Source organism: Haliaeetus leucocephalus, unplaced genomic scaffold (assembly GCF_000737465.1).
Source record: "Haliaeetus leucocephalus isolate CR32 unplaced genomic scaffold, Haliaeetus_leucocephalus-4.0 Scaffold163, whole genome shotgun sequence".
Lineage (NCBI taxonomy): Eukaryota > Metazoa > Chordata > Aves > Accipitriformes > Accipitridae > Haliaeetus > Haliaeetus leucocephalus.
In genome coordinates this window covers 1,665,437-1,680,189 of record NW_010972599.1, presented here as the reverse complement: position 1 = coordinate 1,680,189, position 14,753 = coordinate 1,665,437, and the positions used below count along the sequence as shown (strand labels likewise).

Sequence of the window (14,753 nt, the reverse complement as noted above, 5' to 3'; positions counted from 1 at the left end):
AAGTTCTTGATCTTTTTTTTAACTTTTTGTGTTTTGGGAATTATTTCTGGTGGGGAGATACCAATCTCTGATTTACATCCACTGTAAATATTTGCATGTTGTAGACAAATAACTGTATTTCTGAGGCACTCATCATTATACAGAGCCAGAGCAAAAGGTTTGAAGTAATCTCCAGTGTGGGCCTGTTGTAGAAACCCCAGCTTTGCAAGACCAGACCCGTCCTAGCTGTGAGCTGTGTTGTGTATGTAGAGCTACCCGAGGACAGAGGTAATGGGAATGGCACGGCTGCTGGCGATGAAGTGGAAGTCGAGTTGGAAGTGTTGTGTGACCATGGAGAAAGCCTTGCTCCTGGGTTACACCAGCGGAAGGGATGGTCAGAATATGGAAATAAGACGTTCTGCTTCCAGCTGGGGAAGGGTCTGCAGTCCTTTAATGCAGGCACAGAATGGGAACTGGAAAGTATAGTTTGGTTCTTTCATTTATTCATCTGTAGCCTTGGGCAAGCTGCCGGTATCTTTGTCTTTATTTGCACCTTTGTGAAATGAAGGAATCACAGAAGCAAATGCAGATGAGTTTGTTATGAAGAACAATTGGGTAATATGAGAGAAGTGCTTTAAATAGGAAAAGCACTGTAAACATGCAAAGTACAATGTTATTATTCCAGGCTTAAGTTCTTCTGGCTTATTACTACTCTATTATAGAAGAAATATGACTCATTAGGGAGGGTGGTGTGAGGGATGACTGATAAGTTGGGCAAATGACTACAGCTAAAATACCACTGGTCGGGACAGTCTGTAAGGCTCATTAAACAGGCCCTTTGCATGTCACAGGGAAGGATGTGTAAAGTCCCATTTGCTTTCTTACCCTCCTGACATCTTTAGTCGAGGTTTTGCTCCTTCATTTTCTTCCAAGTGCTCTATCACCTCTCTTTTCTCGGGCTGACATTCAAAAATTCCAATGTAACACATTCAGTTTGTCTGCCATTATGTATTTATTCCATTCCTGTTTGTGTTTGATCAAGTCATTTGCTATAGTGGAACTGTCAGATGTTGCAGGTGAAGTGAGCGTGCAAGGAGGGGATTTTACCTTTCTCAATTCTGCATTTAGCTGTTCTTTGCTTTATCCAATTATGCTGCTTATTTCTTGCTCTGTGCTGTTGTTTTCCAGTTTCCTTCTGGGCAAGTTTTCAGTAATGGTTTCAGGTTTTCATGTTTATAACTCATTCAGCTGGTATATTAAAAATCTCTGAGTTGCTGACATGTAAAGTACCCAGGGTTAGATTTCTAGCAGTATACTTCCAATTCAAATTGCTGTAAGCTCAATCATATTTGTGTGGCTTCTGTAACTATGCACTGCAGGGCTGCCACAGCTTCTCTGTGGTTCTTTCATCAGACACTGTGTGCATATTTAGGACAGATTAGACTAGTCAAACTAGATCTCTGCCAGTCTATCCCCTTGCCATAAAATAACTTCAAAAGAAATCTGAACTCCTGCCTAACACTCACCCTGTAATAAAGTCAGTAGGGAAAACAGGATATTTTGGACCAAATTCTGCTCTCATTTACATCAGGGTGAACATCAAATATTTCATTAGACTTTGAGCTTTGCTCTGATGTAAATGAGAACAGAATTTGGTTCCCAGGGTCTGACTGAGCTGGAAGACCGCAGCTGATTTGAATCTTGTCAAGAATTCTTTTTGAAAATGACTTTTCATTTGAAAATGATTTTACAGGCCAAACTTTTTCTGGCTGGGCTCGAGATATTCAAATGGAGGACGGTTTGTTTTGTTAAGCTGTCTCTTGAAAATTATTCTTGTCCAGTTACTTCACCTGAAATCGTTGATTCTTGTGCACAGGTTGTTTCTCTTTGCAGGGGACTCAGCTCTGTGCATTACAGACATAGCCCGGTGCTTGCTTTTCACTACAGGGTTAAGATCATGTTGAACAGGTCACTTCTGAAAACAGAAACACAGGGCTGTTTCGAAGCCACCGAGAACGTACAACAAATGAGGAGCTTGCGATGGAATTGAATAAAGCTGAACTTAACAGGAGAAGAAAAATCTGGAACCGTTGTTATTGACGGCGAATGGAGACCAGCAGAGGGAAGGAGTAGGCTGGGATGGATGGAAGGAAAGGCAATCGGAGCTGAGGAAACCAGGCTTCACGCAGTCACACTGGTGGTAGGAAACGCGAGCCCCCTGTTTCAGGCCAGTGAGTGGCAGAGCTGTTGAATGCTTTTTTTTTTTTAATTTTGCCATAAGGCAGAAAGCGGTTACAGTGAAATCCTCATCCATATTGTATGGAATGAATCAGTAATTTTAAGGGAGACACCAGTATTAGTTTCTCATCCGTCTTTGTATTTCTCCTTTGTGTTCTCTGTGATGTTGAAGGAGTTTGCATGTTGAGTACAAGCAGGGAGTGGTTTAGGTCAGTCTCTTGTGGTGCACGTGTCTGCTTTCTGCTGCCTGCTCTATGTTTTGGGAACTATTCCACATTGACAGAACGGCAACTCCAGCTCTCCGAGAGGGAAGTGCCCCAAATGTATATGCACCTTCTGGGTTTGGTCATTCCTTCCAGGCAGTGCAGATGTTGGGTGGATTGTCCCCAGTTTCCAGCCTAAATTCAGCTCATCCGTTTTCAAGAGGTCTTGGTCTGGGCTAAACAGGAAAGAAAGTTCAAATTAAACTGTGAAGACCTGTCCCTGCTTGTTCCTGGGCAAGGTGGAATTTTACATCATCCCATGTTTCTCTTTTCAAAAATGCTACTTCCATAACTCTTACTGCTTTTGGAGTCCAGGTGCTGCTTAGCCTCTACGTCAAGAAAAGCCTCATTGCCTGGCGAAGTTTGTACTTGCAGGACGGTCAGACCTTGGTTATGAGAAGTTCCACTAGCCAGGAAGGCCAGAAGACATTTTGGGTTGGCTGCAGCCGCTCTCAGTGTCATCAGGCTTCAAACAGCTTCTGAAAGGTCCCGGAGCAGAAGAAGTCCCAGGAGGTCGGGGTGGTGCTGCAGGCTCCCACTCAGCCCCGTCGGTGGGAGCAGGGCTTTGCCTTTGCCTACAGGACGTGGCATTCTGCAGCTGGAAAACTTGCTTTTTCTGAGCGATGCTTGACTGAATTCTGCTGTGTTTATGGGAAATAGTTTGGAGTCACTGTGCCACAGGTAGCCCATGGGAATAGCTGGGTTGTTTGGCTATTCCCTTATCTTTTTTGATACTTTCTGGCCCGTTGCCGGTTCTGTTAGCAGCCACCTCGTATTCCCAGCGCCTCGCACTGAAGGCAAATGCTGCTTGAATGGGATATCCCATCTTCGGCACGGCTGCGACCCCGGCCTTTACCCACTTGCCAGTGGGCTTCCTTAGCGGCGTTCCCGGGCCTTTGTGCTTGTTTCCATGGATTTGTGAGAACTGGCTACGCGATTTTATCCGAGTTGCCTGGGATTTGCGTTGCAGGACAAGCAAATGCACTTCAGCAGAATGCCAGGGGAAGAAAAGGAGAGCGGAGTTAGCCGCAAGAGAGCTTTGGGGGAGCTCCGAGGGTCACAGACAGATGCTGAGAGCTTGTGCCCCATTTAAATTGAAGCAGGCTGAGTGCACTGTTACAAAACAAGATATATTTTCCTGACGCTTACTCAGAGTAGTTAATTCATTTTAATAGTGTAATTGTATGTGTGGGTATACAGAGAATTAAGCTGCCGTCTTTCACTGCCAATAATAAAACTTCATTTTACTACTATCTCATTGCTTACTCCCCTTACTCTTTCCTGGAAATGCTGTTTTGAGTTCACAAAAGCATGTTGCGCTGGAGCTTAGGTGTGTTGGTGTCCTGGTGAATCTGCCCGCAGCCATCAGAAATGGTGAGAGCCAGCACGGTGGGCTTCTGCTCACGTCGCACAGACATGGTGTGGAGATGGTGCTCCTTAAACCGCAGCATAGCCACGCGGTGGTAACTCACTCAGGACCCAAACCAAGCATCGTTCCAAAGCTGCCCTTGCTCTCTGTTGTTCTACTGACATCTTACCATAATCAAAACGCTTTTGTTCATTGCTGCCTCGTCAAGGAAGGATGTTTTCATGTGGATGAGATTCTACAGATTGAGAAGATCTTGCAGTCGTCACTGCCATTGACTGGATACTTCTAATACACTTGTATGCCGAGAGCGAATTGCGTAGGAAGTGTTTTGCTGCAGTTGATACTGGTTGGAAGAAGAAGAAGGTTTTACAGAGCTGAGAAAAAGAATAGGAGGATAACCAAGACCACTATTCTCAGGTCAAGATTTTTATGGTGAGATAAAGGTGTGTTCAGCAGGTTGAAAACCCCAGCACTTTCCACCTGAGAGGGCAGCTGTAGTTTCAGTCACCTGCACCCTGCCGGGTCTTGGTCAGGAGGTGTGAGACAGCGTGTGGGAAAATTCCGCTTTCCGCGTGGCTGGCATTTTGAATTGGGGAAAAAAATACATTTTAAATGTAGCAAAATAGTCAACAGGGAAATTTCGAAGGACTGAACTCTAACAAACAGCTGATTGCTGGCTGGCCCTATATTTGCATGGAGGCTGGGCAGCGTGGTGTCTGCCTGTGCAATCCCAGCGGGTCGGGCTCCGGCTCACACCTTGGCAGAGCAATCCCTCGGGTACAAGAGCGTTTTTTTTAAACTCGCTGTGCATTTTTCTCTCTCTTTTCTAATCTGAGCGCTGAAACCCCATGCTGCTTTGCGTTCCTCTTGGAAGCAGAGCTCAAAAAGGAGTTTCTGCTCTCCCGGCTGACCTGCGTTATGTTCTACTGATGAGCAGTGTACCTGTTAACTGGGGGCAGCTCTTTCTCGGAGCCCCTTCCCAGGGAGCCTGAAGCAAGCGAGGATGGGAACCCGATAACGACGTTGTCAGGTGCTGCCCTGATGGAGACTGTGGCTCTGACTCCTCAGGGGCCAGCTCCGAGCTGTGCTATGGGTTAGGTCTGCTTCATGGTAAAGTTTCTTACGGTTGTGTGTTCCTAGTAAAAATTGGGTAATGCTTTGCTCATTATATATCTGTGTTTATATACATACACCCATGTGTATATATATATATACACACCCTTGACTCTTGGATTAATTTTAAGGTACTTCTGCCTACAGTCAGAGTCAGAATCTCTCAGCCCATTTCTCTTTAGTTGGAAGAAGACGTCACTGACAGAGCCTGGAGGCAAAGGTTTTAGTGCACCATATATCCCCAGAAATACCTGAATTAGCCTAATTGCACGCAGGGCTCGGGCAGCATCGCGGGGTGTCACTGGGAAGCAGGCGGTGAGACCGCCTGTGAGTTATTTTGGGTACCACCACCCAAAATACACCCCTTCCCCAGCTTAGAGACTGCACATTTGGTCGCAGGCTATCACAGCATTACCAAACCTAAATGAGGATTCCTTAGAGCTAAGGCACAGAAATAATGTGGACTGGCAAACTGTGAGCAAGGTTATGAAATCTGGTGAGAACATCCAGAAATAGAATTAACACAGAAGTTCTGGTTCAACAGAATTAAAGCTTGTTGAGGCTATGAGTGCAGAAAGCTGTTCTCCAACTCACTTGTGGCCTTGCTTCAAAATTGAAAATTTTTGCGGCATTTCTAGTTAGCTGTTTTATTTACATGGTTTACATGTTTTTCATTTACTGAAAGCGTAGCAGCCAATAAACAAATAGGTTCAGTAAGTTTACAGATCTGTTGAAAAAAATTGCAACCCAGCAGCACTAATGTGATTGCATAATGAAAACGGTTACAAAGCAATTTTGGGTTTTTTTGCAAATATTAATTTCCTCAGCTTTAGTGAAGATCTGAAAATGTCAGTTTTTGAATATACTTCACAGCACTCTGAACTAATGTTTTTAAGGAGCACAATCTTAGATCCTTATGCGGCTTTTCGTTAATCTCCATTTTAAACATAGGAGAATTTACTTTAATAACAACTAAATATTTCTGGGAAAAGACCAGAGGACTCTCCCCCTTTTTTTTTTTTTTTTTTTTTTTTTTTTTTTAATAAGCACAATAGTAGTTTTAAAATGGATCCAAACCGAGGAGGCAAAAGAATTGACTGAGATCTGTAGTGAGACAGAAAGCCAGCCAGAAATAATCCTGGCTCTCTGCAGGGAACAATTCCTGACTTTGGCTCTAATCCAGCAAAGCAGTTAATTTGCTTATTATACAAGCATATACCAGAATAATTGAATTCAGTAAGTTGAGTGTATGCTTGTGTGTTTCTCCATATGGGAAATAATTTTAGTATTTAAAAATAACAATGGAATTGAGGTGCTTTTCCTAAGATGAACCATAGCTTTCAAGAAACCACCTCGTTTTGCTCCAAGACAAGAAGAAATGCCAAAAAATAAATTGGAATTCAGATAATCCAGAAAACTTTTGGGAAGCTCATCGTCTGGTGGTTATTCCAGCATCTGAACTTCCCCACGTGCTGGGGAGAGAAGAGCTGGCCTCACTTGTTGGAGATCAGGAATGAGAGAGGGGCTGGGTCCAGCACGCCGGCGCTCCTTCTTGTTTTGACATCAGTTTAATTGACTTATGTGTTTGCTGCTCTGAAATATCTGACAGGTGAGAAGAATTGCAATCTCCTCACGCATCGCCTGGTTATGACTATTAATGCTGAGCTTACAGAGGCTGGGTTCATCTGAATTGCTGGGCAGCGAGCTGAAAGGCGGGGGCATGGCAAATGAACCTCATTGTTTACCTCCATCAGTTTTCACTCTGGCAAAGTGAGACAATATTGTTCAGCCCTCAATTTTCACAATGCTTAATTCAGAGTCAGATTTCTCTATTTGAATAATGAATGGTGGCACTGAAAACAGCAGTTCTGAATTATTCTTACGGGCCATTATAATAACTCAGTACTAGAAGAAACTGTTTGCAAGTGCTAGAAAATGTAAATGCATTTGTTGTCTTTTGCACTGCAGCAGTATTTTGAGAGCGCCGTAACCCTGCTGGTAGAGAAGTAAAAGGTATTTTAACCTAGTACGTATTAAATAACTGTTTACTTAACCAGTAACTTATGGGAAAACTGATTTTTTGTTCTTCAGCAAACTGCAAAAATGTCAGCATGATCAGTCCAAACAAAGTGTTCCTGTGGAGTGCTGCTTGCCGGTGGTGGGATCTGCTGATCACAGTGGGCTGTTGTGGGGGAGAGAAAGCCAGCATTGTGCCGCTGGACAAAGGAGCACAGACAGGAGAAAAGGTTCACTAAGTGTCCCATGAATTTTTGGGCTGCATATACATCAGACTATTTATAACACCACATCCAGTATGGGCTGTGTTCATGTACACAGTATATATTTCCATGAAATTGTACTGCCACTTCTCACTCTTGCAGAACTCAAAAGGTTATTGAAGGAGGAGGGAGCAGCTTAAAACAACCTTTGGGCAACACGTGGTAGATGCTCATTTTAATGTTTGCACTGACAGAAAATGTCCTGTATTGCAAAGCCTTTCCTAAGGTTTAGGTATTTTAAATTTGGCCCTTCAGAGAATTGTCTTCCTTGCCTTGAGGTCACTGTCAGCTGCCTTTGCCGTGCCAGACCCTATTCACCTCAAGTGTAAACCCAGCCAAAATGATTTCATTTTCTGTATGGCATTGGGGACCACCAGGCGTTACCCACTTCTCCTGGCACGGGGGCATTTTGTGAGCTGATGAGCTTACTGATGTCTTTTCTGTGAAGATGGGTTGCTAGCTCAGAGCTGTCATTCTCTCTCCCCCACCCGACAGACAGACACTTGCATCAAGGCAGTTGCAGTGTCTGAATGGGGCACTGCATCTCGGGCTTAGGAGCATCAGTCCTCCAGATGTGGAGGAGATAGCGGTCTGGCAGCTGTGTCTCGTAGTGTGCATTCTGTACCGTTGGCCAACAAGCTGCAGCTCCAAAGCCTGAAATACTGCCTGTGTTCGCTGCCATCTCCATATGGAACACGCTGTATTTGCTTGTGGTGAGGTTTAGTTACGAGCTCCATTCTGCAACAAAATGAGGTTGTGCTTCGTGTTGTTAGGTAACCGTCTGAGGTAGGATGATGGATGTGCTTCAATCAGCCTGGATTTTCACTTTCTGCCTGACACTGCGCATGAAAACATCTTCAGTTTTTCCAAAATACCCTTGTTGTCTTTTGCTGTCTGCCCAGGTTGCCTTTCTGGAGCATCTTACAGTAATCTGGCCACTGGAGCAGGAGCAACGTGAGGGTGGGGTAATTGAACGTTGCTCTTGGGTGGTCTGGATGTGAACCGTATGACCTGAGAGCATTGCCAGGTGGATATGGATATAATCATTGCTAAACTTTTCATAATGGATCCTTTTGCTTCCTTATAGGATTGTGTTGTACCTTTGTAATAGATCTGTGATGGGTTTACTTCATTAGCACCCAAACGCTTTCCAGAGAAAGGACCCTCCGTGGGTGGTTTTCCATAAAGCCACATTGTTCTTCTAGAATGACGTGGGCTTAATGCAACCTAAAAAGTTTTTTTTCACAGCCTAAGTAGAGACAGAGGTTTTTTATAGCCGTGGTAACCCGTTTAATCTTGCTTCTTACATAGAATAATGCTAATAAAAGAAAGATCAGCCTTTCTTAGTCCCAGCCATACTTTCAAATGACAGACCTTGGAAATTTATTCAAATATAAATGGCAACATATGGTTTTATGTGGTGGGATTTGATTTCAGCATTCGTCTTGGATTTTGGCCAATCTTCAGGCTGTAGACTTCATCTACAGTTTCACTCTCTTTAATCTTCCAGGATAAATTATATCATTTCATGAAAGTCAGCTCGCTGTCTCTTGAAACGCACATGTTCCCAGCACTGACTCATCTGATGATAGTGTGAAATATCTGCGAGCAGCCACCGAAAGCCGCAGGTTGTTGTTGCTTTTCCTATTGCTATCAGCTGCTGTATCCCAGCCAGCCAGGGCTGCTTGTGTCCCGGGATCGGCAATTCTCTGCCGGCGCTGTATCACTTCGGGTTGCTCCCTAATTTAATTAGTCAGCCATAAATGGCTTGTAGTTGTTTATGTCAGCTTTTCTCATCCATGTGGAACGGTTTACATTAGATTTCCCAGAAATCAGTCCTTCTGGCTTTTATTTAGTGATCGTATGCACCATTGTTATGTTTGTTTCTACGATACATGATTTTGTTCAAGTCGGCTCCATTTTTTCTGAAGTGGGTATGAGAGAGACGTGATTGTTTAATGCTCAAAGTTGAGATGAACCTACTTTTTTCTTTTGTTATGTGGACTCTTAACTGTTTTGTGGGGAGGGGAGAGTACGGAGAGCACTGGAAGAATTTGCAGTTGGTCGAACTGAAATACCATCCCGTTTACTATAGTAGGAAAAAAATGGCTTGGGATAATAACGTAGGGATGAGTGCATCTAAGCAGCCTGTGGTGCAAGTGAAGGAGAGGGTTCCTTGGGTTTGCTTTGAGTGGGAGCTGCCTCGAAAATCAAATTATATCGGTGGGCAGCTGCTGCCTTTGATCCTTACAGTGCCAGTAGGTTCCTGAAACCTGGCCAGATTCTGGTTTTCTCTTTGGCTCTTCTTGACAGAGGCCAGCCTCTTGTCAGCATTTCATCTCTTTTCCTCCTGAAGGGCATGTTGCTCCTGCACGGAAGCGTATGTGTCCCGGGAGGGGTGTACGCCAGAGCTGAGCTGCGTGCCTGCAGGCTGCACCCTGCCAAGAGTGCTTTTGGGGGGCCCGTGGTGAGAGGGTGCCCCGTGGGGCGTTTGTGGTAAGTGCCCGGAGTAGGTCACAATGCTGCATGTTCAATGAACTTGGGCTTCTTCATGACAAAACGATTCCTGGTCCTGCACACGGAGAGCTGGGGAGACGGACGCGATGCCGGCAGGCTCTGGTGCCGTCGTCTGGTGCGGAGATGCTCGGTCCCCACCGGAGTGTGCTTATCCCACCTCTCGCTTTTAAATGCACGCTTGTGAAACCAGGATAGTCATGTCAAAATACTCACGATGATCTCCCTATCTTTCCAAGGTTGCTCTTGGCCATTTTGAATTTTTGAGTTTGGCCATTTGGTGGCTTTGCAGAGCCTAAGGCTCTTCACCAGTGACACCAGCTCTCGAGACACCCGCTGCGAAGCACAGCACACTGGGAGGCTGGGGCAGGGGCTCGCTCGCCCGCCCTCAGTTTTCGTTGGAGCTGCTGTAACCATCAGCAATGTGCACGCGGTGTTTGGACTTTGGTCTCCCAGCAGGACAATTCCTGATGCTGTAGGGAGGCTTTACGAGGAATACTCCTGAAGAAAAGCTCGAGATTAGGCTGAAGATTTACAACCTGAAGCTGAATGGCAGTGGCTCTCCAAACTCACCCGTCCTTTCCGTGTCCCAGGGACCCCATCTCTGCTAAGCAGAGAGACGGGTCACGTATGCTTCACCCCTCGCACGACTGCAGGCCAGGCAATACCAAGGAGACTTGCTCCATCCAAGACTGGGTCTGTCTCGGCTCTGTTGTAGTCTATCTTAGACCTCAGTGTGTGTTTTATGGGCCTAGTGGAGCAGCCCGTGTAAAGGTGTTTAATGCTTCAAAACCACTTTCGTGGCATAGGCTGTAGAGAGAGATGAGTCCTTTGGGTTTAAGGTCATGGTAATTTGCTTGACCAACAAGTGCAGTCTGTTTTTCATGAGGGTGCATGCTTTCTTGTTTAAGTGTGTTTATTCTACATTGTGAGTCTTTAAGGTTCAGCTGGAAATATTTAAATATAACTTTAGCAAGTGTTTGTGTGTGACTTCAGCACCCTGCCTACCAGAGGCTGTGCGAGTGGGGGTTGCTGAGCCTGCACGGAGCCCATTAGTTGCATCTTGTGGGATTTTGGCCATGAACATTGATGGTAATGTTGTCAAATAGTTCATCATAACCAGTGTCCCTGTCTTCTCACAGAGATCCAGTAGCAGAATTCCCACTGACGTCAGGTACTGATGACAAATATCTGAATAATAACCCAGTTGTGGCAGTTTTGCTTAGGAATGACAGAAGATGTATCATGTACACCACAAGTATGTTGTTTTTAAGTTGTAACAGACAGCAGAAAGCGTGGCGAGAGGTCACCCAGCAGGCCACTACTCACTGTGCTTTGCAGATCTTGTGATCAGCAGTTTAGGTCCCACTAAACTCTGTGTGACTTCAGTGAGGTCTGCCCAGTGCCTTAATCTTTGCCTAGGTACCTGCTGTAAGATAGACACAGTTAGGAAGAGGAAGCTGATATGGGAATGGTAATAATAATGCATACTTTGTGAAGAACTTGCTTTTTGGGAGTATCTAGAAACACCAGTTGGGGGTTTGGTCTCCTTGTGGGAGACACAAATGTAGAAATGTGTACAAAGAACCAGTCCCTGCCCCAGAAAGGTTAGTTTCCAAAGCAGAAGTAGCCAGTGCTCCCACCATTCCTTAATTACCATTTGCTGGCTAATTTCACATAACTGCTTGTGCCATGAGCTGGCTGCTGAGGGAAACAGCAGCTGATGGCTTGGGGGGTGTGCTGCTCAGAGGCTGGCAGACCCTAACCGGACAGCTGGGGTTGGATGTCCCACTGCCATGTCCCCTGCTCCTGATCGGTAGCACCCGACGCTCCTGGGACATTTGGGTGAAATCTGGGGAAGGAAGGAAGGAAGGAAGGAGCCTCTTGGGCTCACCAAGGGTTTTGTTCCTCAGCAGAAGGGAAGTTTCAGTCCTCCAGATGAGCAGACTCTGTTTTTCAGGACCTTTTAAGAGCAAACCAGCTTCCTTCAGAGCGTCTTCTGTCCCTCTGCAAACAGCCAGCATCTGAGGAGGGTGAAGCAGCATTTAACACCGTTTGTGCACGGATGTGCCTACCCAGGCACTTAGGGCTTTGTTCAGAAGAGCATGCCTGTGCTCTTCCTGAATTCGCTGCTCGGTTTGACGCCAAAATCCAGCAAGTGAGAAGTCAACTCATGGTGCGGGGTATGAGGAAGCTCTCAGTGAATTTGGGAACGTGCGAGTGGGACACTTTGCACTGCCCCCATCACCTCCCATCCGACCATGCTGGGACGGTGGGGCTAGCTGGGATGGCTGGGCTCAGGGTGGCTCCCATGCACCGGCTCCTAGCCCTACAGCTTAGGTATTCGGTGTAGTCCGTTCATGCAGGGACAGAAAAAATGCCCTGAACGATGCACCACAGAGCGGGGAGTTGCAGTTGCTAAGTAGGGAGGATGGGGAAATGGGTGCACCTCCTGGTGCTCACCTCTGCTCCAACTTATTTAATATTTTGTGATTTTGGTGTGGATTACTCTAGATCGTTTGTGTGCTGGGAAAAGCGGGACTGAGCCAGAAAAGCTACTGGGAAGTAATAAGATTTAAACAGTATCCTGGGACCTGCTTTATCTTAGATCTTATTTCTCCCTCAAGTTGCTTGTGTTTCCTGCCAACGCCCCTGTATTAGGGCTCTGTAATTCTGACCAGCTGATAGTTGCGCTGATGTATTTCACTCCTCATTTAGCTGGTGATAATTTTCTTTTTTCCTCCCTGTAATTTGTTGTTCTCCCTAATTACATTGTATTACAGTAGAAAGCCAATTCTGAACTGTGAAAGAGACCAACTCTTCCTGTGGCATAGCCTGGTGCAACTCTGTGGCTTACATTTGTACCATCAGTGGGTATGATTAAATTTTTAGGTGGAAAAGAGATACAAAAAGTTATGTTATAATTGTACCTGACCCCTTAGACTTGCAGTGCAGGTGTTCACCTGCGATTCCTCCGCTGGATTTGTCACGAAGAAGAGCATTTTTAACAAGAGAGGAAACCTGGACGGAGAGGTTTTGAGCAAGCGGATGAGCTACTTTTAAAATGTTTTTCATACTCTCTCTTGCAAGCTGTAGTTTAACAAACACATGGTGATTCTTTTGTAGGTGTGTGGAGAGAAACAGCGCTTCGAGAAGCTGATGGAGCACTTCCGAAATGAAGACAACAATATAGACTTTATGGTGAGTGCTATTTATCACCAGCAAACTTTGGTTTCAGTATTTACTGTGTCTGGTGCTGCTGCCATAGGCAGAGATGTATCTGCCTTCTGATCCTTGGCCTAAAATTACCACAATACAATTTTTTGTATTCTAAACTACATAATGTGCACTTCATTTTTAGCTTCCATTCAATTCAGTTATCTTCAAGAAATGCCTTGTACCATAGTGAAGGTAAGAGGAAAGTGGCCTTTTGGTCGCGTGTGCTATTTCGCTGCAGCAAAGCAGCAGCTTCTGCAATATCAAGATGCATATTCTGTCCGTGTGCCAACATCCTCAGAGTCACAGACAGGGAAGTGTGGGAGAGACTCACTGCAGCTGCTGTCTGTCCGTATCTGCTGATAAATATAGCAGTAGTTTGCTCCACTTGTGGTTCCTCAATGTGCATATGCATGATTATTCACCAAATCCACTTCCCCTGGAGCACAAGAGAGAATGGCAAGAGAGGAAGCTCTGGCTGGCACCCACAGACACCGGCGCCCGCTTGCACATTGGCAGCACGTGAAAGGCAGAGGTTGCGACAGTAAGGATGAGCTAGCTGGTTATATGTCCAATATAAAAAATACTTCTGTATCTGTTTTTTTAAAGTCTATAGCAAGTGAGTGCTGGTGTCAGAAGTGTGAGAAATTTAAGTCCTATTTTTAATTGTAATGCAACTGCTGGCGTGGTCAGTGCAGTCTCCTTTGCACGGCTCGTGCTCAGTGCTTCGGATCTGATGTGATCCTGTTTTGAGGTGAGAGCAGAGCAGGAGGGCATCCCACCAGGTCAGACTGTCAGTCTGCTGAGGCCTCTGTTAAGCATCTGTGACACTTCATACTGTTTAGTGCTGAGCTTTGTGTTAAAGATCTTTTTCTGTCAGGAATTGGGTGTTAAAGCACCTGGTGTGGTGTTTCCTACAGGCTTTGAACGCTCCGGCGTCAGTGGCTTGCAGCCCTGAAGGCCAGGGCAGGCTCACACCCTTGAGGGGACAGCAGAATAAAAAGGAGGTGGTATTAGTGAGATAGGATGGCCTCTTTCTTGTATTTGAAAAAAAAAAAAAGTTATAGCGATCCCTGCAATTTTACTCAAGTTAGCAAGCTGCTTTCAGTAACTCTCTGACATGTTACAGTTGGTTTTGTTCCTTATTACTGCAGTCCCAGTAAGGACATGTTGGTAGTCACAGTATACATTAAGTATTCTCAGATGTACATACAATTTAGTCTGTAATATAACAGAAAGATTTGTCAGTCCTCAAAACCTGACTTTTAGTCATTTTTCCCGTGCTCACAGGGAGGGGTAAGCGTATTTGGGGAGCGTGAGAATAACACAGCTCAGTGCAGCCTGGAAGGAAGACGGTGGCAGCAGCCTGCAGCCAGCCACCTTGCTGTGAGCTATGGGATTTGCCCACTCTTTTTAAAAAAAAATCATCCCTCATCTTTATTTAAGATATGAAATGGTGTATTGTAAGGATGTAATAGGCAATATGCATGTGAGTACAAGCCCGGTGAGCTGTGAATATTCAGCATCCATCTGGACGGCCTGTAAGAAAATTCCCTGGTCCTCTCAGGTCACAGGTTGAAGTTAGTGGTGAAATTTGCTTGAAAAATGATAAATATATTTTTTTCAGGACTTGCCCAAGTACTAAGAAAATCTGCATCTTTGGGCAGCTTCCACCACTTAAGGGCTTGACTATATGAAAACCCTAAAGCTAGGAGGGAGAGCTCATGACAAACGATTTGGCAGATCCGCTCGTTCTTGTCACCATCTGGCCCTAACGAGCTC

General features: G+C 45.3%; 1 protein-coding gene across 1 annotated transcript in view; it reads left to right on the top strand.

Moving 5' to 3' along the window:
• FMNL2 (formin-like 2) overlaps positions 1-14,753 on the top strand; it is a 68,230-nt gene that overhangs the window by 32,688 nt on the left and 20,789 nt on the right. The window contains exon 9 of the mRNA XM_010563066.1: positions 12,882-12,956. Coding sequence (XP_010561368.1) covers positions 12,882-12,956 — 75 coding nt within the window. The remainder of the gene's footprint in view (positions 1-12,881; positions 12,957-14,753) is intronic.